Source organism: Chelmon rostratus, chromosome 12, assembly GCF_017976325.1.
Source record: "Chelmon rostratus isolate fCheRos1 chromosome 12, fCheRos1.pri, whole genome shotgun sequence".
Taxonomy (NCBI): domain Eukaryota; kingdom Metazoa; phylum Chordata; class Actinopteri; order Chaetodontiformes; family Chaetodontidae; genus Chelmon; species Chelmon rostratus.
The window spans coordinates 26,375,934-26,400,684 of NC_055669.1; the positions used below are offsets into that span (position 1 = coordinate 26,375,934).

Here is a 24,751-nt window from a genome sequence, read left to right on the forward strand (position 1 = left end):
ATATATATGTGTGTATATATATACACATATATGTGTGTATATATGTACATATATACACACACATATATATACATATATGTGTGTGTGTGTATATACATATATGTACATATATACATATATATACATATATATGTATATATATATATATATGTGTATATATATATATATAAATATATATATAAATCCACCATCAGCCTCACTTTTATTTAGCTTTTATTATTTATCTATTTATTTGTTTCATTTTTTGGTGATGAACACTTCCTGTTAACGGTGAAACTTTAACAGACGTCGTTATTCAAATGTAGAAGAAGTTATTTGGACGATGCTGACTTCATTTCCTCTTTAATAAGAAAGACCAATATTCACAGAGGGAAGTTTCTTCTGGTTTTTTCACGTATGTAAAGAAAGAAACATAACAGAAGGGAAATATATAAAATATTCTTGCTATTTTATTATTATGTATTTAATCTTTTTACTGCTCGCTATTTTGATATTTTATTATGTATAGTTTGTTCTTTATAGTCTTATTTCACAATTTTTCACTTATTTTTCACTTATTTCACTGTGTGTAATGCTGCTGCTGCACTGCAATTTCCCAGCTTGGGATAAATAAAGTATATCTATCTATCTATCTAACACACACACACACACACACACACAAAGTCTCCTCCACGCCCATTTTTATTGTGTGACTTTCACACCCAATCCCTATAGAAATACCACACACACACACACACACCAGACCATCAGGGGTCTATACATCGCCACGGCAACCAGGGGCTCGCTTAGCAACAGCTATCCCCCCCTCACACACACACACACCTCTTTAGGGAGTGTGTTTTACAGAGGCACCATATGGCATCATCACATCACCGCATGAAAAATAAACCTGCATCAGAAATGAGAAGACAAAAAACACATCATATAGGGACACACACACACACACACACACATTTCTTTATTATCAGATTATCATCTGAGTCAGCAGATAAGACCTAAAGTTCCTTTTCTGATCTGAGGATCAGATGTTCTTCTGGATCACATGGACTTTAACCTCAGTCTGGTTAGTGGGACTTGTAGCTCCTGGTCTACTTGGTAGAAAAGATTTATGATAAATAAAGTTTATTGGAAGCAACTGTTGCTTAAGGAAAAGTAGAAATACCATCATCAAAAAATAGTGAATTCAAAATATTTCTTATGTAAAAGTATGAAAAATGTGCTTCAAGTATCAACAGTAAAAATGAGATTATTCTGTTAATCTGTTTGTTTTCCACCACTGGTTCTGTGTCAGTTTTGGGGATTCATGTTAGCATCAGTTCCTTTGCTGTCGCAGCATCGTGGTCTTCCTCTGTGGATGGTCCGGTCTTTCAGGATTCCTGGTCCAAAGTCCAAGCAGGACCACAGCGGCTCCACCGCTCTGTGAGGCACCAAGCTGTTCCATTAACCAAAGTGATGCACAAAACACTTTTACATTACATTTTTACTTCACGATGGCGCAAGATGAAGAGGATCAGCGAAGCTCACACAGGCCGTGACGGTCTGAGCAGATTTCATGGCTGTCAGGACTCCTCACTGTGCTGTGCTGATGGCGGGTGAAGCCGGACGAAGCTTCAGGGCTTCAACCGCAGCAGCACAGCGACATCTGGTGGTTTGTAGAGCTGCAGCTGGAGCTCCACAACACCGCTCTGACTTGACTGGACTTTGTCTCAAAAGGGAGCAGTCAATTTCACATGAAAAGCTGATTTATATTTACTAAATATCTGAGCGAAAATTATTTCGATTTACTAAATATCTGGGGGAAACCGATTCATATTTACTGATAATCTAGGCAAATTGACTTATATTTATTAATTATATGGGTGAAATTGATTTACATTTACTAAATATCTGCATAAAAAATGACTTGGATTAATAAAAAAAGTACATCGACTCATATTCTAGCACACTGTTGCTTAATTCAACACATTTACACTGTTGTTCTTATTTGTCTGTACCTCAAATAATTGTTTAATTTTAAGTTTTAATTTGTACCACAGGATTTTAAATCTATTCAATATTGAATGTCACTTTGTTGCCATAATTTTTCTGTGTCTAATTTACTCAATATCCTGACCAAACTTAAGTCAACTGTGGCATCAAGAAACATCCACAGATTACAATGCATCACACGCAGCAGATAAACATCTTTTTAAAACATGTTTATTTAGCACTCAACAAGTGCAAAATGCCAAACAGAGAAGGGGCAATATACATATATCAGTATCAAGTCAAAAACATGATGCCACTCCGGTCAAAGTATGGTTAATATGATTTTTTAGAACCATTACATGAACAACAATTAACTAGGACTCAACATTTTCTTTTTATCAATCACATAAAAATCCACCTTATGTTTAAGGGCCATGCAGAGCACAGAACGGGTATGCGTGTAAAGGTTGACTGGGGAAACACCTCAGCCATTCTGCAAGACATAATGTGAGAGATGGGTGAGACCCATGTGGCATGAACACCTTTATTTTCTTTTGCTGTATTTTTATGCTACATCATGTCACTGTATTGGGGCCCTTGACTCCGTGACACTTATTTTCCTAGTCTAACAATAAGTTGAAAGACAGAACTCAATAAAAAAACAGATTATTTAAAGTGCAAATGATATATTACAACACACCAGAGTTTTGCAGCGTGCAGATCATCACCCTTCAATGGTGAAGCCAGCATGGACTGTCCACAAAATGTCACAACGAGGGTCATGTGACAGACATGTATGTACCTCAACCTGAACAGATGCAAAGCCATGCAACAGGCCACATTACCACATATGACAACAATGGGTCTGTCCTTAGAAAGGGTGGTTCTTGAATGTGTGGTGCCATCCACTGGCATGGAAGCATTTAACAACATTGTAGTGTAATAACACAGAAAAATTCAACATTTACATTGGACTTGTAATGTACTTCAAGAAAAAATGCACACGCAGAAATCCAAACTTGACTGAAATTGCCCTAATGTTGACTAACTTCACTGAAACTCAAGCATTTCACGATGTCTTGTGTGTCAGTTTTAACAGTGACTTGTCAATTCCCTTTTGATTAGCAAGGGTCCCCTTTCTTAAGCCAGTAGCTTATTCCTGAGGCTGTTCACTTTTGGGGAGAGCTTTGAACTATCCAGCTCAAGGAGAAGTTTCTGAAACACTTCAAACGTGCACCTGAGCTCCTTTGGATAGGCAAGATTCACAGCATACGTCAACCCAACCAGCAGGGGGCAGGCCCTTGGAAAGTTACCCAGAGCAGTTAGAACTTTCACGCCCTCCACCACAATGCCGATGTTGTCTGGATCCTCTGACGTGTTCGCTTTGATGTTGTAGATCTTCGGGCTTTGAACAGAAAGGTCCTGCGACACACTGTCTTCATCAGCATCCTGTAATAGCAAGAACATTGAGCATATCAGACAATACAGCCAAAGGAGAAGGTCCTATTTCCCAAATTGCTCTCAACTGTTTGGACAAGAAAAAGCTGATAAGTATTCTGGTTTTAACATGCTACTTTAATAAAAACGTTACTCGAGTACAATTTAATTGTGAAAACTAAATGCAGTAACTCCTCAGTTGATTACTCACCACTGAGAGAAAGGTTTGTTCCTCCATCACAGTGTCGGCACATGCTAGCTAGCTTGTTATGGTGGGGGAGGAGGAACTAGGGCTGAGGCCAGGAAACTTATTTTCCAATTAAAGTTCTTGTAAACTTCTGGTAAAAAAAAAAAAAAAATTCCAAAAGGTCACTGCGCAGAGCACGGCTGTTTCACACAGTAGGCCTTGCTATTTCGCCTGCTAGCCTAACGTTAACTGTTAGCCGCCGCTCGGTTACGAATAACATGCAGCAAAAAACAGCTATCTGTACCATTACACGATGCAGCAACAAAATCAAAAGTTTAAGATGTATTTCATAATGTCTTGCCTAACACAGTTTCATTTTAAATTAGACTATGTTTCAGAGTTCACCTTTCCCACGTGTTTGTCTTCTCCTCCAAACTAATTCCTCTGCCGCTGCGCCGCCGCGGCATGCTCCGGAAGCCAGGTGCGTTCACTACGCGAGGGAAAATAGTTCCTAGATGGATGCTACAATAACAAACATTTAAGCCCACATTGCCAATAGACATGATGGTACTGCATTGTTTTCTTCCGCTCACAAACATGTTTCCATCATTTTGAATACTTTTTAACAACGTAAACCGATGCCATCTAAAAGACGTTGAAATGACGTCGGTCATCCGCGGTCATCTCAGCCCCTCAGATAGACGTCAAATCAACCTGGCTGCCCGACGTTAAGCAGACGTGAAATCAGCGTCCTGATGTGACTGGACGTTGACTGGATGTCTTTATCTCCACACAGCACCAGATAGCTTGAAATCATTCTTGACAGTGTTTTTTTCAGTTAAATATGTTTTCTTTGAGATCGTATCCCCCCCTAATGTTATCATGTCGAAAAAAAGTCTAAATAAAGTCGTGACGCGACGTCGACTGGACGTCGTCATCTGGATGCGGGTTGAGAAAATGTTTGCTGGCAGTATTTAATCAGTTAACCCGTTCTAAAATGCATTATTTTTTATGTCATATTTACTCAGATATCATTTTATCATGTTGAAAAACTGTCGAATTAAGGTCACGACGTGACGCGACGTAGATTGGACGTCTTCCTCTCGACGCAGGTCGAGGAAATGTTTACTGGGTTCGCTCTGCGCTGCTTCTCAGCTTCTTCCTCGAAAGTGAAAGTGTGACACTCAGCACGGTCTCCAACAAACCACGTCCCGGTAAGGCCACTTGTTGTTTTAATGTTGTTTTCTGACGGTTCTCCTGTAGGCAGGGACTGGCAGCGGGGGTGTTCGGGCCGGAGCCAAGGCCGAGGAGCAGCCTCGAGGCCACAGGCCTTCCTCTGTCCTCTGTCCTCTGCCCTCTGGCTCCGGCCCGTCCATGTGACGCACACTGCTGCTGCTCTGGATTCTGATGTGTTCCTGCAATAAACTATCAAAAGTTTTAAAGAACACGGTCACGTTGTGTCCTGAACCAGTAACCACGTGTCGATTTCAGCAGCTACTGGCTGGGCTTCATTTCTGAGCAGTTTGGGGTGTTTTTCTGGACACAGTTGATTTGACAGCAGCAGCAGCAGCATTTGTAGTCGATGTTTGAAGCACTGTGTTGTGTTGACCACTAGAGGGAGGCATCGAACAGGTTTGAATCAAACCCAGCTAAACACATTAAGACATAAGAACCAGTGTCAAAGGCAAAGCTTCACTCAGAATGAACGTGCAGTTGCACTGACCAATGGGAACAAGCAAAGGGTCTGACGCCAGTTGTCAGAAGCTGTCAAGACGTTAATTTGGACAAAAAGACAACAAAGATGAACAAAGATAAGCAGAGAAAATAACAAACAGTATCTGTCAGAGGGTTCAGTCAGGACAGAGTGTGTGTATTGATGAATACATTTCTATTTACAGAATGAACACCCTGACACAGACACAAAGACACAAAGACACAAAGACAAACAGACACGCAAAGACACAGACACACAAATACAAACACACAGACACACAAACACACAGACTCAAAGACACAAAGACACACACAAAAACACAGACACACAAAGATACAGACACAGACACACAAAGACACACAAATACAAACACAAAAACACAGACACACAAAGACACAAGACACAGACACACAAACACAGACACACAAAGACACAGACACACAAACACAGACACACAAAGACACAGACACACAAACACAAAGAGACACAAACACACAGACTCAAAGACACAAAGAAACAGACACACAGACACAAAGACGCAAACACAGACACAAACACACAGAAACGCAAAGACACAGACACACAAATACAAACACACAGACACAGACACAAAGACACAGACACATAAACACACAGACACACAAACACACAATGCACCATCACAGCTTGTGAAGCAGAAAACTATGAGCAAGTAAACATGAATGTGAACAAAGGAAATACAGTCAGCATGTTCATTAGAGCTCAAGGATACACACAAAGATACACACAAAATACACACAAAAACCTCACGGTAAAACAGCGACTGTAAACAGAAAATCTTTTTTTCTAGAGAACTCTGCTGACTCGTTGACTTCCTGTCTGACTGAGACGACTGAATCTCTGCTGCTGTTTAATAAACTGCACCTGTTTGCACCTGTTTGCACCTGTTTGGTTGTTAACATACTACACATTTTACAACTTCCTCTTAGATCCAAGCAGATTTTGATTAAATACGGACTCAGATCAGATGCCGTCCTTCTCTGCGTGGTCTTTGATGTGAAGGTGTCGGCAGCAGCGGGGAGCTGCAGGTTAGCTTAGCGGACACATGAGAAGCTCATTTCACCGCCACGCTCCATTTGCCTGAGAATGACTCGTTTGAATGTTTTGTTTCCACGCTGAGGCAGATATTTGCATGTCAGAGGCTTCAAACAGGCTGCTGAGTTCACTGTCCGTCCGACTTTATACCGCTCTGCTGCCTGCAGCCTCCAGCACAAACTGCCCAGAGGAGACTGGAGGGTGTTTGAACAGCAGTCAATGGGCCAGAACTCCTGTCGCTTTGAGGATCACTGAGCTTAATGCATCAGTCCATTCGATTCCATAGCTACACGTGTGCGACCACAACCAATTTTTGCTGCGTTTTGACCCAAAATGATGTGCAAAGAGTGAAAATTGTGGCAGTTAGAGCATGTTTAAGAGAACATTTTTAAAAGATGGCAGCTCCTCTTCACTCTGGTCTCAGGTTACACATTGTAGCTCAATAAAGCAATATTCAAATCTCCAGTCACTTCTAACCCTTCTGACAGAGCGTCTGTTATGGAAAACTTGATTCTTCCAACAGTTTGTACAAGTCTGACTCAAGCTCACTCAGTAGCTGCTGGAACTGGCAGCTGTTTAGTCTCCTGCTTTTGATTCTTCCAGACAAACTGACTCTGCAGCAGTTTGACTTTGTCTGATGTTAGCAGCTTGACATCAGCATTGAGGCTCCTTCCCTTATTCTCCTTCTGAAGGAGGTTTTAGCTTCTTAGCTGTTAGCTCACTCAGCACTAACCGGCCTGTAGGAACATTGCCCAGAAATGTGTTCCATGTGTTCCTGTGTCCAAGATGTGTGTTGATATTCCAGAATTAATTCATGGAAAGAAGTGGTTGAAGCTGGTGTCTAACAGCAGCTATTGAATATGTTCAAACACAACCCGACGTCTCTCACGATTTTCACCATCGTTGTCTTTTCGGTTGCTGATCCATCAGAAAGCAGCGAAATGATCACCGTTTGTCAGAAAGCCTGCATTTATACCACTTACAGTCTGGAACTGTCATGACCCGTGCTCTGCACGCTGGTTTTTGTTAAGCTTCCTATTGTGTGTCGTCTTTGTCTTTGTCTCGTCTTTGTCACATCCTGTTTTATTTTGAAGGGTGATGTTTGTCATGACCCGTGCCAGGCACGCCGGTCTGTTTAGTGTTCCTTTTGTTCGATCCTCATCATTGCCTCATTTAGTTAGTGTTGTCTCAGTCATGCCATGTTTTTGTATTAGTCTCTATCCTTGCCTTGTCTTGTTTGTATTTTGTTAAGCTTCCCATTGTGTCTTGTCTTTGCCTGGTTTTGGTTACTTCCTGTTTTATTTTGAAGGTTCATATCATGTGTCTTTGTGTTGCTTTACTTCCTGTGTTTGATCCTGTGATTGTCTGATTGTTTCCACCTGTGTGTCATTAGTGTTCCTCCCTTGTGTATTTAAGTCCGTGTCTTTTCCCCAGTCTTTGTCGGGTCGTTGTCTGTGTCTCATAGCCAAGTCCATGTATCCTTGTTGCCCATGATTCCTTGTCATAGTCCTAGCCAGTAAGTGAGTGTTTGTCATTGTGATTCCTTTGTCATGTCCGAGTTGTGTTTCTTGTTGCGTCACCTTTGTTCATGTCTGTGTTTCTGTTCAGGTCTGAGTTGTTCCTTGGTTCGTCTTCGTCTTTAGTTTGCCACAGTCCTAGTTAGTTTATCGTCTTGTTCTTGTCTTCATTCGTGTTCATGTCTTGTTTCGTGTAGTGTACCCATTCTTAGTGTTGTCTGCCATTCCCTAGCTGTGTTGAGTTTCCCAGGCCATAGTTCTGTTGTGCGTGTTATTTGTTTGTTACATTAATAACTTAGTTTCTGTTTTCTTTTCTTAGTTCATAGCCTTGCCGATGTGTTCTCCTCGATAAAGAGTGATTTTCTGTTTGATTATTTTTGTTATTTAGATTCTTGTTTCTCTGTTTTCTAGGAATGTATTTTGAGTTGTGAGTTTTTCTTATCTAGTTCTTTCAGTAGTCAGTTCCGTTTTGTGTTATCCTCCTTCGGGAGCGTTTTCTGTTCGTTTTCTTATTCTTCGATAGTTATTCATAGTCTCGTCCCTTGCTTTCATGTGTCTTGTGTTAATGTGTTGTCTTTCCCTGTGTTGCGTCGTTGTTGTGTGAATTCTGTTACCCTTGTGTGTCGTTAGCCATTAGTCCCCTGAGAGTTAGTTGTCTTGAGTTTTCCTTGTGTTTAATAAATTTATTAATTGAACCTAGCGCCCCCTTGTGTGTCTGCATTTGGGTTCAGTTCCCCTTAGTCCCAGCTTTCCTGACAATGTTATGCGTCTTTGGTTGCTTTACTTCCTGTGTTTTCCATCCCTGTGATTGTCTGATTGTTTCCACCTGTGTGTCATTAGTGATCCTCCTTGTGTATATAAGTCCGTGTCTTCCCCCCTGTCTTTGTTGGGTCGTTGTCTGCGTTAGCTTGTCTGTAAATTCCTTGCCGTATACCTTAGCTATAGCCATAGCCATAGCCACAGCCGTAGTCATAGTCACAGCCTTAGCCACTACCATAGCCATAGCCCCATAGTGAGTGTTATTTGTTGTGTTTTCTTAGTTCATGTCCGTGTCTTGGTCCCTGTCTGTGTTACCCCTTGGTTTGTCTGTATTCATGTCCGTGAATTGTTCCTTGTGAGTTTTCCTTTTATTATATTTGTATAGTCAAGCTTTGTTTTGTTTTCGCTAGTTATAGCTGAATTTCAGTTCTTGGTTAGATTGTTCCTTGGTTTTGTTTTATTTAATAGTAGTGTTACTTTTCCTCGTTTTCAGGAAGTGATTTTTGTTTCCGAGGTTTTGTTAAGTTCAAGGTCTTCCATAGTAGTTTGTTTCTTCCTCGCGTTTTCTGCTCGTTATTTTAGTCATTGATAATTTGCTCATAGTCTTGTCGTTGTCTATAGTCCTGCCACGTTATGTGTTAGTGAGTTTCTTGCGTTGTCTTAGTCTTTCCCCTGCTCCGTAGCTTGCGTTATCTGTGTTTATTTATTGTTTCCCTGTGTTGCCGTCGTTGTATGTATAGCCCTTGCCCCGAGTGTGTGTTTAATCATAGTTTCCTTAGTTGTGTTTTTTTTCGTTGTGTTTAATAAATTTATTAATTTGAGTCGAGCGCCCCCTTGTGTGTCTGCATTTGGGTTCTACCCCATAGTTCTCCCTTAGTCCCCAACTCCCTGACAGGAACAGTGCGACGTTATCGTTTCGATCACAGCACTTGAGCTTCCCACCACGAGCGAGACGTCAGAGGAAAATGGCCGCCATGTGAATACGGCCCGTTATTTTAATTTTAGAGTCCGAAGGGAGGATAATGTTGCTCTGTGTCTGCTGGGTGTAATTAGCATCTCTTTGCTAACACGTCCCCCAGAACAGCTTTATAAGGTGAAAATAGTTTGTTTTGCTTTAATAGAATTATTACTTGCTCCAGCTTCTTAGAATGTAAATGGTTTGTTCTAAAAATGTGAGACTTTGAATTTTTGTTGCAAGTTAACCATAAAAACGTATCTTCTGTTAGGGAAAGCACATGTTGGTCCGGACTGGAAGTCAGTGTAGCAGCAGCTGACAGGCGGTACGTATTTGATTTATTTTTTACTGTTCTTCTGCCAGTTTAATTCTTATTTTATTTTGGTAAAAGAAACAGTCAAGACTGTCAAGTTCATTATTGTCTGTGTCACACTGTGAAAATTCAACTCTAACCCATTCACATTTTGCATGTCCACGATTGTGTTTGCAGGAAAAGAAATTAACCATCAGATGAAGACATCGGCTCAGTTCTATTCAAAGCATTCTGATAAGAACAGCTGATTAGAAACGTGTTCATTGGTTGTATGTTTAATTGGCTTGTTGCAGCAGTAAGTAAATGATACTAACAATGAAGAAGAAACACAAAACACTGTCACTTTTCAGAAAATGTAAAAATATAATTGTTTTTGAATTCTCCATTGGGTCTGCAGGAGTTCATCTGCCCAAAAGGTTAAACAAGTTTCTGAATCCACAGGAGATCAAACAGTCTTCAGACTGGAAACATACTAATCATTTAAAATAGCATCATGAGGTTTGGATCACAGGAGTGAACGAACATACTTTCTCGTTTTCTCTGGTCTAGACTAAGAGATGGACTCTGAAGCCAGCAGAACCATAGAGATGGCGGCGCTCGGCCGACCAATCGGCCTCGGGATGCTGTACGACTGCCGCCAAGATTCACTCATCACTGGTAAGAACTCACACAAATGTATTAAATACAACTGAACCACAGTGAAACTTAAAGAGTTTACAGTAACATACACCAACATTTAACCAAAGCATTTAGCTTGGGGACGTAAAGGAACAGGATTTGAAATATTCTGCTCCTGGCAACTCCCACTAGTGTCAAAAAAGCAAATTCTATCATTAAGTTCTGAAGCTACAAGCCAGGTAAAGCAGTTCTGCAAATTATCCCATAAAAGCTAGCGGTGACTGCCCTGCTACAGGCCGAGCCAAATTATGTCACGTTGTGAGTTGATCAGATAGAGATGTAACGAGAAGAAATACATTACTGGTGTCCTGGAGACCTTAAATAAGTTGGTCCTGTAAATCCTTTACATCGACCGTGTTTGGTGACCAACAGGTGGAGCTCCTAACGGATGGATGTGAAATCCTCCTGTACACACATCTTGTTCTCTGATAACACATCAGCGTTACAAGCTTGTGTACATAAAACCAGAAGGAGAAAAATTAACTACAACCCCTAAAAATTTGCTGCATTGGCCACAAACAGCAAGAAGAAGTTTATTCTCTGTAGAACCCTGAAAACACATTCAGCAGGTAATTTAATGTCACTTTTGGATTTGATTTGGTTTTCAGATGTTCCTGAAGTTTCTTTATTCATTACTGAAAACTTTTTTGGTTCCAGTGAGTTAACCAACAACATGAATAATAATGAATCCAATGCCTCTTTGTTTCTTACACATAAACTCAACTCAGCACTTTGATATCATGCATCACTTTTTTCTGCCAACACATTTTAAGGGATGGTTGGAAGAACCAGTTTTCCATAATTGGTAAGGCCTTCTTTGAGAAAAGCTGCAGGACTGTAGTTGCTGTTAGTCTCAGCGTTTCTGTTACTTGTGTCTAAAAGACTTTTCCAAGCCATATTGTCATGCAATAAATTGCAGGTAACTTCTACCTCTTCTTTTTGGCAGGCATGACACTGTGGGATCACGATGACCTGGAACAGTATACAAGAGAAATGCCAAAACCTAACACTGACTTTGAGATAGTTGCATCTGAATCAATTGAGCATAAAGCTTCAGCGTTAAAGGTTGATGCCTCTCTGAAAGCAAGTTTCTTGGGTGGACTGGTAGAGGTTGACGGATCAGCCAAATACCTGAATGATCATAAGACTTCCCAAAATCAGGCCAGGGTAACACTGAAATACAAGGCCACCACAAAGTTCAAGGAACTGTCGATGAATCATCTGGGAAATGTGAAGCATCCGGGTGTCTTTGATAAAGGATTAGCAACACATGTAGTCACAGGCGTCCTTTACGGGGCACAAGCCTTCTTTGTCTTTGACCGTGAGGTGTCTGAAAGAGAAAATCATCAAGACATTGAGGGTAACTTGAAGGTGATGATCAAGAAGATTCCTTGCCTTGCAATAGAGGGAGAAGGATCACTGAAAATGGAAGATCAGGACAGAGCAAATATTAATAAATTCTCCTGCAGATTCTTTGGAGACTTTTCCCTTCAGAAAACTCCTACATCCTTTCAGGATGCGGTAGAAGTCTACCAAAGCCTGCCAAAATTACTGGGAGCCAACGGAGAAAATGCTGTACCAGTGAAAGTCTGGCTGTTGCCACTGACAAGTTTAGATTCCTCAGCTGCGAAACTTGTCCGTCAGATAAGTATAAGATTAGTTCAAGAATCACAGAGTGTCCTGGAGGACTTCAGTGAGCTGGAAATGAGGTGTAATGATGCTTTGAAAAACACCACTGCAAAGCAGTTCACACAGATTGTCAAAAAGATTAAAACCTTTCAAGAGATGTGCTCTGAGTTCAAGCTGGAATTCCAAAGAACTTTGGCAAAGAAACTTCCATCAATCCGAGGTGGAGGAGAAGAGGAGGCTGTGCTCGCAGAGATCCTGAAGAAGAGACGTTCTTCTCCTTTCAACAGCAACAACCTGAACGAGTGGATGAACTGTAAAGAGAGAGAAATCTCTACTTTAAAGTCTTTCACCAGCATGATGAAGAACACCAGTATCGTCCCATCTCAAAATAAGTTTCATGAGGAAATACTCAGTGCAGAACATGCTGTGTGTTTTGTTTTCACCTCACTGGAGAGTGCTGAACCGTACCTGTCAGCTTTATCAAACTACTTAGAACAAAGAACCAAACCGGACGACTTTCAAGATTCGCACCCTCGTGATGTAGAGAAGGAACAATGGTACGCCTCAAAAGAGGTAGCAGATACAATGAGGAGTAAGGCAAAGCTCTTCAGTGACTTCGCAGAGGCCAACAAGGAGAACCAGAACATGAAGTTTTTGATGACTGGTTTAACAAATGAGACGCAGAAAGGCTCCAGCATCTACCTTTATCAAGATGGCTTTTCTGTCAGTGACAACTTTGAGCCACCTTCAAGACCTGAAACAGTCACAGTAAGTGACATAAACCACAACAGTGTGACACTGAAGATTTCTCCACCCAGATTTGGAGCAATGAGCATCACCTCCTACTCTGTTGAGTTCTGTGTCATTGGAGAGGATGGATGGCAACAAAAGACGGCATCAAAAGCTGGAGAAGTCACAGTGAGAGATCTGAGTCCTGACACAAAGTATACGTTCAGATGCAGAGCAGTAACCTCAGTAGGTGTTGGACCAGACAAGGAGGTCAGTGGTTCTGTTAAAACCTTACCTTGCAGCCCTCCTGGAAAACCTCGAGTTGAGCTAAACTCAGGTGAGATATTAGTTAGCTGGGAGAAACCTGCTGAGCTTGGACAAGGTGTCCACATCTTGAGCTACATCGTGGAGTACGTCAAAACGGACAACAGGGTGGAAGAGGAAGAACTCCAGTGGAACCAAATGATGTCAGGCACTGAAAATGCGATCATTTCAGGGCTTCAGTCCGAGACAAACTATGTTGTCAGGGTCAGATGTGATTGTGGTGCAGCTGGAAGAAGCAAAGAAAGCATCGCTGTTAATGTCTGCACAACAAAACGCGAATTTGCACGTTTTGCCGAATTCCTCAGACATATTAGCACAAGGATAAGTTCTACATCTCCCTCAGTTTACAAACTGCCTCTGGAAGAGGAAGACATGGGCATAGATGGATGCCGGCGGTATAACTTAGGCAAAGAAAGCATGAGGCAAAATCGCACAATAATGCTTCTTGGAGCGACAGGATCAGGAAAGTCCACTCTCATCAATGGAATGATCAATTACATTGTTGGTGTGGAGTGGAAGGACAATTTCAGATTCAAATTAATTGATGAGGATCAGTCAAGATCACAAGCTGAAAGCCAGACCTCTGAAGTCACAGTGTACAAAATCAACCACCAGGAGGGGTTTAAAATCCCCTTCTCTCTCACCGTTGTGGACACACCAGGGTTTGGAGATGCTGGAGGTATAAAAAAAGACAAGATCACAGAACAGCTGCGTGAGCTCTTCTCTGCTCAGTGTGGGGTCAGTGAGATTGACGCTGTGTGTTTTGTAGCTCAGGCTGCTTTAGCTCGACTCACAGCAACACAGAAATATGTGTTTGATTCTGTGCTCTCAATCTTTGGCAAAGATGTGGCAGAAAACATCAGGGTTCTGGTGACATTTGTAGACGGCCAGCGCCCTCCAGTTCTAGAGGCAATCAATGCTTCAGGTGTGCCATGTCCCAAAACACCTGAAGGGGAGCCACTTCACTTCAAATTCAACAATTCAGCTTTGTTTGCACTCAACAGATCTCCTGCAGCAGAAAACATGAGTGAGGATGATGAAGATGAAGGCTTTGATGAGATGTTTTGGGACATGGGGACAAAAAGCATGAAGAGGTTCTTTGTTGCTTTGAATGCCATAAACACCAAAAGCTTTACATTGACGAAAGAGGTCCTCAGAGAAAGACGGCAGCTCGAGGTTTCAGTTGCAACTTTGCAGAAGCAGGTTAAACTTGGGTTAGCTAAGCTTGAGGAGATAAAAGAGACAGCTGAAAAAGTGAAAAACCACAAGGCAGAGATCGACAGAAACTTTGAGTTTGAAGTTACTGTTAAAAAGCCTGTTCAAATAGACATTTCTAGAACTGGACGTCACCTCACCAACTGTCAGCAGTGTCATTTCACCTGTCATGATGATTGTCCCTATTCAAATGATGACGATAAAATACACTGTTCTGCAATGGGATCAGATGGATACTGTAGACAGTGTCCAGGCAAATGTCATTGGAGAGTACATCATAATCAGAAGTACAGATGGGATTATCAGGAAGTTAAAGAAAAACGAACAATGAAAGAGCTGAAAGAAAAGAACTATAAAGCCAAAGAGGGTAAGATGTCTGTCGAGAGAGTGATTGAGAAACTGCACGATGATTATCATCATATGCAGGGTGAGGTGGAGACCCTGATCCAGAAGTCTGCTCAGTGTTTAAACAGACTTAAAGAGATAGCACTGAAGCCGGATCCCCTCTCCACTCCAGAGTACATTGACCTGATGATTGAGGGAGAGAAGCAAGAGGCCAAGTCAGGCTGGAAGGAACGAGTTCAGTCGCTGATGGACATGAAAGGGAAAGCAGAGTGCATGGCTAGAGTAGGCAGAGGAGAGAAACTCCTCCAGAGTCCACCTACTGACTTCTAGCATAGGACTTTAGGCCAGACAAAGAACAAAACCAACCTGGACAGCAGTGAGACCGGTGCCAGAAACCAAGACTAGAACAAGATTGATAGACATCAGTGAAAACCCGGACGACGAGGCAGAGACTGATGCCGACCAAGACAAGACCGACCACAAGTCTGATACAGACCAAGTTGAGGCTGAGATGGACGTGATCCAGGCCAAGATGAGGCCAGGACTGATTCTAAAATCAGACCAAAACAGTGAGCTTGATACTAACCCAGACCAAGACAACACTGATTCTGAAATTAACGAAGACCAGGACGGGGTACTCGCGCCGCTATCCCACCAGACTAAGAAATAGATAGCGTGGGTCAGAGTTTCACCCACTCAACCCGTTATGAGAGCCGATCAGCACCACCCAGCCGAGCTGAAATATGAGTTAATCAACCACCTGAACCCGACCTGACCTTCAAACCACCAACTTTAATGTCAGTTGTCAGGACTGAGCCCAAGTTACCCTTCATTAAAGACATGAACTGTCTCTCACATTTATACACATACAACGGGTGAACCCGCAGGTCAGGAAGGTTGCAGGTCAGCACCGGCATCGCTACTATGAACACAACAAGATCAGGGACAGCCAAAGACCTGGGCAGAGTCCTGGGATCATCGACTCCATAACTGATTGCAAAGGTAGAAATTTACTAAAACATGTCTTGAGCTTCAATTGTGCAACTTAATTTAGTAAATCACTGCTAAACTACTATAGAACTTTGGACTCTATGTTCAAACGTAGTAATGGATTAACTAAGAGATGCTGCAGCCCAGTCCTGAGGTTTAGCAGGGTTAGGGTTTTGGCAACATGTTTAACATTTTCGTCATCTTATTTCAGCACCATTAAAATGATCAGCAGCTTCCAGCCATTGTGTGCACTCACAGTGCTGCTCAAGGTTCAACAGATTTTAATTTTCGATGCAGTGAGAAACAAAAGCAGATTGTGCACAATATTGTACAGATTTTAAGAAAATGAGATGGGAAAAGGGAAAAAATCAATGTATTTACATCAAGTGTGATCAAATTCTGTGCTGGAGCCAGTAAAATATCTCAACATGGATCACATCTGCAACACACCTGAATCAGAGACTTTTTATTTTTAAATCTATTTCCATTGTACCCAGTTTACACTGTTCAGCTGTTTCACTGCGCTATCATCTTATTTTAACATGTTTTATCTACTTTAAACTTTAAAAGTTAAAGTTTGTTTTGTTGAAGAGTTGAAAACATGATGACAATCTGAATCATTTTGATTAGTCCTGATACTGATGTATATCGACTTTGATGTTTTCACATTTTATTGTTCACGATGGCCCCCGCCAAAAGATCATTAAACAATAAAGAATAAATAAATAGAAGTGTTGTCTGTGGTCTCATGTGTCAGTGCCTTCTACGCCTTCTGCAGCTGTTTTCTCCTGCAGAAGCTTCCAGGTCAGTCGTTGCACTGCAGACCATCCTGCAGCAGCACAAAAAAATAAAGTGCACTTCTGAGGTGCTTGAACTTTACTTGAGTATTTGCATTTAATGCTACTTTATACTCCCACTCCCTTATTTCAGAGGCAAATATTGTAGTTTTTACTCGACTCGACAGCTGTAATGGATTTATAGAGCTGTTAAATCTAGTCTGTGGATTAGGCCTCCATCTTCAGCACCCTCTAAACTTTCTACCCCCTACCCGAACCAGGGTTTGTATTCCCACCCCGCTTTTTCTTGGTGCAGTTGGTGAGAGGCAGGGGTAGATGATGGTAGTGTGGCAATCGGCAGTTACATGTGGCATCTAGGCCTGTGGTAGCATTGTAGCAGCTAACAATAGCTAAAGCGGTGAGAGTATGATAGTATCTTAGCAGTTAGTATTGGTAGCTAGCAATTAACATTAACAGTATAGGTGAATCTAGCGTTATTGTCTTCTTCTGTTCCTCTTAGCAGGTAGCGGTTAGCACATAACATTAGCTAAATGGTAGCATCGGAACTGTATTGTCTTCTTCTGTTCTTCCTAGCGGTTAGCAGTAGCATTAGCAATAGTTAAATGGTAGCATCGGTACTGGCCACTACCTGGAGCATCTCTGGGTCAGTTGAACGTGGCAGTGCTGTCTGGATTGTGTAGGAGCAGTGTGAACTGGCACTAGGGGGGGGGGTGACTCTGGGACGCCGGAGTTCACTGCCTAACCTCCTGGAGGTGTAGTGGGACTAAGTAGGCGAAACACTGTTGAAGGGAGGTTTCCACCTGATGACCCCCAGAGACGTGTTAGGAATCACTGCTCTTTGGCAGGTATAGAGGCAGATTAGAGCTCCAAGGTTCTTCACTGAGAATGAATCCTCTTTTTGAGCACAAGTATCTTGTGTTTAAATTAACTGCTCTTTGGCAGGTATAGAGGCAGATTAGAGCTCCAAGGTTCTTCACTGAGAATGAATCCTCTTTTTGAGCAGGAGTATCATGTGTTTAAATGAACTAATAGGCACACAAAGTACATATGGCATGGTATAGGCCTATGTATGTATGTTATTAAGCTGAGTCATTGTCAAAGAAACATTTCTCCACTAAATTTCTCACATGGTTTCATTTAAATAACAGTTTGAGGCCCAAACAGGTAACATTTGACAATATTTCACAAAAAAAATCCAAGATTTGAGAAAAGAAAAAAAATGTGTGTATCCGTACTTTGTTTTTTTCTTCTTTTCTTTCCCATTAATCATCTCATGACCCCCCCCAAATGTGTTCTGTGACCCTTTGGAGGGGCCCGACTCCTACACTGGACTGAACTGGCTAACTGTATATGAGTAGTTGAAAGTAGCTCCACCTGCAGCAGCTCCAACAGTAACATGCTGCTCTAACATTGATGCTTCAGTATTAACATCTAATATTATCTAATTATCTAATATATACTAACACACTGCTCGCAGGGGAAGGAGTACTTTTGATACTTAAAGTGTATTTACCAGATAATACTTTGTTACTTTGACTGAAGTAGGATTTTGAATGCAGGACATTTGCTTGTAATGGAGTATTTTTACTTTGGTCAAAGCTCTGAGTACTTCTTTCACCTACAGAAATGGTTGGCGTCTGTGTTTATCATACAAACAATGGAAGGCCTTCAGATCCTTGGCAGCTCGCCTTCCGAGGATCACTAACAGGTTGTTCACCCCCCACTCCCCTCACCTGACCCCCCCCCCCCCCCCCCCCCCCCCCCCCCCCCCCCTTCCACATTTATTACTGCGACTCCCCTTTTACCTGTCTCAATAAGACATCCCTAAACCATTTACAGGTGGTTCAAACCACTGCTGCCAAGCTTCTGACCAGGTTCTCCACACGGTCTCATGTAACACTGATCCTGAGGTCTTCACACTGGATTCCCATCAGATTCAGAGACCAGGTCACCATTCTTGTAATCATGTTTAGAGCCTTGCTGTCAGGATTCAGCAGTATCACTCTCCTCTGGCTGTCTCTCTCTGTCTCTCTCTGTCTCTGTCTGTCTCTCCGTGTCTCTCTCTCTCTGTCCCTCTCTCTCAGCCTGTCTCTCTCAATATCAATTTCAATAAGCTTTATTGGCATGACTGAAGATCAACAATATCGCCAAAGCCAAATATAAAGTATAATAGTAAAAGTTATTGAGTAAAAAATATATATAACAGATAATTTACATAAAATTAGATTAGATAGATTAGATATATAAACATAAAATTAGATCAGAAATAATACTTACTTAAATAATAATTAAATAATAATAAACAAAAACAGATTGTAGATATAGACAGGTGTGACAGGTGTGTCAGGTGTGTCAGGTGTTGTGATGGTCGTCTCTCAGGCTGGGGCACAGTTTGACATATTTAGCTGCTGCTAAGCTGCTGACTCTGTTCTCTCCGAGGATGTGCTGCATTTTAATTTGATCAGGCAGAGAATCAAAGTCAGTGACTGAAACTTTGATTTTTGAGAGGAACTCTGCTCTCGCCTGTTCGTATTTGCTGCGGTGCTGCAGGAAGTGTGTCTCTGTCTCCACCTGTCTGTGTGGACAGAGCTGACACAACCTGTCCTCTCTGGGCAGCCAGGTCTGCCTGTGTCTGCCCGTCTCTGTGGCCGAGCTGTGGTCACTGAGTCTGTTCGTGGTCAGAGTCTTCCTCAGTGTCTCTCAGATATTCTGCCACCGTGTACTTTCTGTTTAGAGCCAAATAACATTGAAGTTTGCTTTGTGTTGTTGTTGTAGATGTCCAATAATGTAATGTTGTTTCTGTTGTTCTATGATTTGGGGGGTCCAGATTGTGTGGGGGCTGTTCTGAGAGGAGCTGAGCCTCAGGATGAGTTGGCTGAGGGGGCTCTTCTCCATGTTCTCCTCTTGGCATTGCAGAGCTTTGTAGTGGTAGGAGGGGGGGGTCACTTGTTTTAAGGTGTTTATAAAATTTGATGGCTCTTGTTTGAATGCTGATTAGAAGGGGGATTGGCCCAGCTCGGCTTGGCATCCATTGTTGGGGGTGTTCCTGTGCACTGAGGATGCTCTTGCAAATCTCTGTGTGCAGGGTTTCGATGGGGTGTTTGTCCCACTCTCTCTCTGTCTCTCTCTGTCTCTCTCTGTCTTCTATAACATTCAGTATTCAGTAGTTCTACATCTCTTGGGTTAAATGCTACGTGGACTATAATGATGTGTCCTGTTCTATGATTGAATCTATACCAGGTGAAGTGGCAGAAGTATTCAGATCTATTCCTTTAGTAAAAGCAGCAGGGCTGTAATATTCTGATAGAAGTAAAAAGACTCGAATCACTGGATGTGTGACAGTGTGGTACGGCAGCTGCACGGCACAGGAGAGGAAACAACTGGCACGGGGGGTTAAAACTGCACAGGGCATCGTGGGCCGCCCCCTCCCTGACCTAGACTCTATATATGAAGGCCGGGTCAGGAAGAGTGCGAGATCCATCGCCACGGACCCCAGCCACCCGGGCCACAGACTGTTTGTACCGCCTCCATCAGGAACAGGAACATCCGCACCACCACTAACAGACTGAGGGACAGCTTCTTCCCCAGAGCTGTCAGAGCTATCACCCCCAGCAGCCCCCCACTGGAGTGAGAGACTGTGAGGACTGTGAGCCACTGCACACCGCACTTTTACACCTTCACCTCCACCTGCACCTTCTGTGTACTTAACATTTAAGTACACACACACTTAACTAAATGCTCAGCCATTTGCATTCAGTATATACATTTTAGTATATTTTCAGCTGGTGTTGGTTCATTTCACTGCTATATTTTATTCTGTTGGCACATTTCACTTCCAGATTTGATTGTTTATTGTTCAGTATATTTTTATTGTCTTAGTATATTTTCATTTCTGGTATATTTTTATTGCATTTACGAATATACTGCATGTTGGTTTATTTTATTCTAGTATCTTAATTCTATTTTATAATCTTTCTTATCTTTCTTATTATCTTGTTTCTATCATGGGGGGTGCAATGCAAATTTCATTGACATGTCATGCTCAATGACAATAAAGAAATCTTGAATCTTAAATCTTGGAACTGCTGTAAATAAGCTAACTGTATATAAATTAAAGTATTATAATGAGTATGTCATGGTGCTACACCCTCTCAGCACCAGTGGGTGGACCTTCTGATGTGACCTTCGACCTCCAGGAGAAGCCCAACACACACACACACATCCTCCACTGTGTTCCAGATGCCGGCGGTTTCATTTCAGATAACAATCCACAAATGTGACCCCCGTCATCAAACCATCTCTGCTGCAGTGTGACGCAGATAAGTGGCATTCAGGTGACAATGGGATAAACGGACGCTGCTCGTCGTGGATCTGCAGACGGAGAGAGATGGTGGGAGAGGAACAGCGGTGTGATTCTTCGTCCCGTCAGCGGCGACAAAAGCTCCTTGTTGAAGCTCCAACACACTGATTCACCGGAGTGACGGCGGGTCAGCTGACAGAGCGCTTGTTTAATCACACACACTCTGCTCCACACACACACACAAACACACACACACACAAACAAACAATGGGGAACAGTTTATGTCCAGACACACTGTTGTACCATTCTGAGACAATACACAGGCGTTGTCAACTGTGCATGTGTGTGTGTGTGTGTGTGTGTGTGTGTGTGCAGTGGGATATTGTAAACCACACTTTAGTATCATACAACTGATTTGATTTTATGTGTGACACCCTGCTATTGTTTTCCCTATTGCTATTACCTGCTGCCTGCAACACCTGAATTTCCCTGGCTGAGGATCAATAAAGTCTTATCTTATTTAATACCACAGAAATCTATACAGCCGCAGACATCGCTTGCTTCTGATTGGCTGGCATTGGCAGGTGTCCTTTGAGAGTTGTGAGGTGAGAGAAGTTATTTCAGGCCGTGGACATGTTGTACGAACTGGATATCGGACTCTTAAGCGAATCAAAAATGTTCATTGAGCTCATGAGACAAAAAAAACGTCTCTACCTTCATGTTGTTCAGCATCAGCTTCACATTCTGATTGTTATCGTTATAGTCCGTCTCCACTGTGTGTCCCCACTCAGCTGGCGGGTCAACACAAAACTGCTGAGCGCTGCATAGCTCTGTCTGATGCTGTAGGTCCAGTTAGCTTCGAGCTAGCCTCTCTGGCTCTGGGATGGATCAGTGACTAGCCTGTTAGCTAACAAGATGCAAAATGTAGATCAAAGTCAAAGCCAACTTCATTGTCACGTTCACCAAATGTGCAGGACGTACAGAGGGCTGGAAATGTCGTGTATCACAGTCCCACAGAGTGTGCAGAAGTATAAAGATAAAACCAAGACGATGGTTGAAAAAATAAACAGAGGGGTACAACACTACTGAACAGTCATGGAAAAGTTTCAGCATCACTAGCTGCCATCATCACACAGGCTTGGAGGAGGATTTTTGCTCTTCTGATGCAGCTAGGCTAGCAGTTTCCCCTGATGCCAGTGTTCATGCTAAGCTAAGCTAAACACATTGTGGACTTATCTGTTTAATATTTACCAGAATATTACCACTATGACACCTCGACATAAACTCAACTGAGCCTCGACACCTGCGGGGCAGTTCGGACGCCGCATGTCCAACATGTGGGGGGGGGGGCAGGATTTATCATCCATCTGCATCACAACCTGCAGTGTGTGAACTGGGCCTGAGCACTGCTGTCTGACGCTGTAATGTGATTACTGCACATGTCATGTCAGTTTTCATCCCGATCTGGACAACATGCTCATAATTAATCTTGGCATAAATCTGGACTTTGGCAGCTTGAGCCTGTGACACACACACACACACACACACACACACATATGCACAACTATGGTGTAAAAACACAAATATGGGGCTTGAACACTCACAGCTACACAAAAAATATGCACACTGTCGTTCTCGCACACTCCTATTACACACGCACACACACACGCACACACAGCATGTGGCTCAGACGCTCAGCAGAAGCATTAACGTTGTTCGTCTGGTTCTTACTTACATCACACATCACATTCGCTGAAAACATAAAAACTTGTCCACAATGACATAAAATACAAAATAAAGGAAAAATACAACACAGAAGTAAAATAATACAAGACAAAAAGTCATTAGAATTTAAACTGAGCTGCACAACTGAACCAGGTGAACACGATGTAAATGTGAAAAGTGCTGAGCAAAGTGCTTTGCACAGTGACATTTGCTGCCAAGAGAAGTCGTGTTGTTATCACACGTAGTTTCTACAAAGAGAACACCTCACCGATAATCATCTGTAGCACAATCACATTATGATGGAGCTGCAAATGTAGTGAACTGTTAATTGGTTTGTCAGCCAATTAATTCTATGTTATAATGATACAAACGGCGTTAGCCTGACTCTGTCCTAAACTAATGAAATCCACCTCCCAGCAGCGCTAAAGCTCACTGATTCACACAGTAAAAGACTACGATGGCCGATCAAATAGTCCAACAAATAACTCTTTGTTAAAAGGGAAATTCTTGTTTTTGCTCTTCTGTTTTTATGTAAATTTGTTATGACATGTTAATCAGTGAGCTTTAGAGGATTTTGTTACCTTTGGGAAGAGCCCGGCTAGCTGTTTGCCCCTGTTTCCAGTCATTATGCTAAGCTAACCAGCTGCTAGCGGTGGGTTGTATTCATTGCACAGACATGAGAGTGAAATCAAGGGGAATATCTAACAGTCAGGAATAAGCATATTTCTTTCTAACAGCGCTCAGACTCAGTCATACAGACAGCTATAATCTTCACCTTGTATCAATATGAAGGTGATTTAAGTGGCTGCAGATTTAAAAAACCCAAAAAAGAGCTAATTCCCACCACCTCTTGCTGCTGGTGTAATAAGAGCAGGGGGGTTTGCTGCCTGTCTGATGGTGATAAATCAACAGAAATGTACCTTTACAATAAACCGCACAACAATCAGCTGATTCCTCAATCAGCCTTTTTCTCATTACTTCAACAAAAATATCTAATCTGCTAAATTAGAATAAAAAGCAACATTTGTGTGGTGCACCCTCAGTACCGGGCCTGCGGTGGAGGCGACCATCTTGGAATAATAACGCCAGGTTTTCCAGCTCTTCTCGTTTCGCCGGCACACTGTGAGCCAAGGATAAAAATACAAGTGTCTCTTATTGACCCGAGAACATTTCGATCAGCCGTCACCTTTTGACCCTGGACACGTCTCTGTCTTGTCATATTTTCACCAAACTGAATCCCTTTCGCTGTCAGGAGGTGACAGATGCGTGAGAGCTCGGCAGACCTCTCCTTCTCTACTTTAATACGACAAGCCGAGACTCAAGGCAAGGTCATTCATTAAACATGACCGTCTAAAAATAAAGGCCTCCTCCTTTCACTGGAGCTGCTCTCTTTAATCTGGGCCAGAGCTTCCAGTGGTTTGCATCAGCACATAGACAAAGAGAGACAAAGAGGCATGATTTACACAGCGAGCACGAGGAGGGCGTGTTTCATCTTCATCGTGACCAAAGGATGTCCACTGCCTGACCTCTGACCTCTCTGTTGGATTGTCTCCAAGTAGTTAAACCTCAGAAATCAAGCAGCAGCACATTTAGGTGACTCACGAGCACAACAGCTATTATTACTGTCATTATTCAAAAACGTGTCAGCAACAAACCTGTAAATTTTGTCTTTTTTGAACATTTTACTGGATTTAATATGATATAAACCAACGTACAAAGACGTGTTTCCTCGCAGCGGATCCTGTGAGACGCTTACAAAATGACAGAAAACTAAAAAACAGAACAAAAACTGGAGCACTGGCACAGAAACGAGCACTTCCTGATGAATACAATAACGGACGCCATATTACATCACAAGTTTCTAAGTATAGAATGATGAAGAAAAAGAAATACAGAAAAAGGTAAAGAATAAACCAAACCTCACTCCACCATGACAGCAGGCCGGCCTCTGGTTTTATACCACAACAACATATAAAATACAAAGTTGTGTTTTCTGAATGAGCCGATGTTTAGCTTTGATATTTTCTATGTAAGCGAGTTGTGATATTAGATTTGAAATGTCTGGAGAAACTTGACTTTTTGTGCACTTTTTTCA

The 24,751-nt window shown here is 42.2% G+C and overlaps 1 protein-coding gene and 1 long non-coding RNA gene across 3 annotated transcripts; one reads left to right on the plus strand and one right to left on the minus strand.

Annotated features, from left to right (window-relative positions):
- Positions 1-2,245: 2,245 nt before the first annotated feature.
- On the minus strand, positions 2,246-5,094 carry LOC121614970. Its single transcript, XR_006007244.1, has 3 exons — positions 3,998-5,094; positions 3,617-3,743; positions 2,246-3,417 (listed from the first exon to the last, which is right to left on the minus strand). It is a non-coding gene; the product is annotated as an uncharacterized LOC121614970 (long non-coding RNA).
- Positions 4,602-16,565, plus strand: LOC121614969. Of its 2 annotated transcripts, XM_041949078.1 has the most exons (5): positions 4,602-4,806; positions 9,883-9,936; positions 10,102-10,219; positions 10,474-10,581; positions 11,549-16,565. In XM_041949078.1, the coding sequence occupies exons 4-5, from the start codon at positions 10,482-10,484 to the stop codon at positions 15,172-15,174; spliced, it is 3,726 nt and encodes a 1,241-aa protein (XP_041805012.1). In that variant the 5' UTR covers positions 4,602-4,806; positions 9,883-9,936; positions 10,102-10,219; positions 10,474-10,481; the 3' UTR covers positions 15,175-16,565. The 2 variants fall into 2 exon arrangements, with proteins under 2 accessions (XP_041805012.1, XP_041805014.1); XM_041949080.1 differs by lacking the exon at positions 10,102-10,219.
- The last annotated feature ends 8,186 nt before the right edge of the window (positions 16,566-24,751 follow it).

Coding starts and splice junctions, on each gene's coding strand:
- LOC121614969 (XM_041949078.1), top strand. CDS start 10,482: ATGGACTCTGAAGCCAGCAGAACCATAGAGATGGCGGCGCTCGGCCGA. Junction 10,582..11,548: donor CCAAGATTCACTCATCACTG/GTAAGAACTCAC, acceptor TCTTTTTGGCAG/GCATGACACTGTGGGATCAC.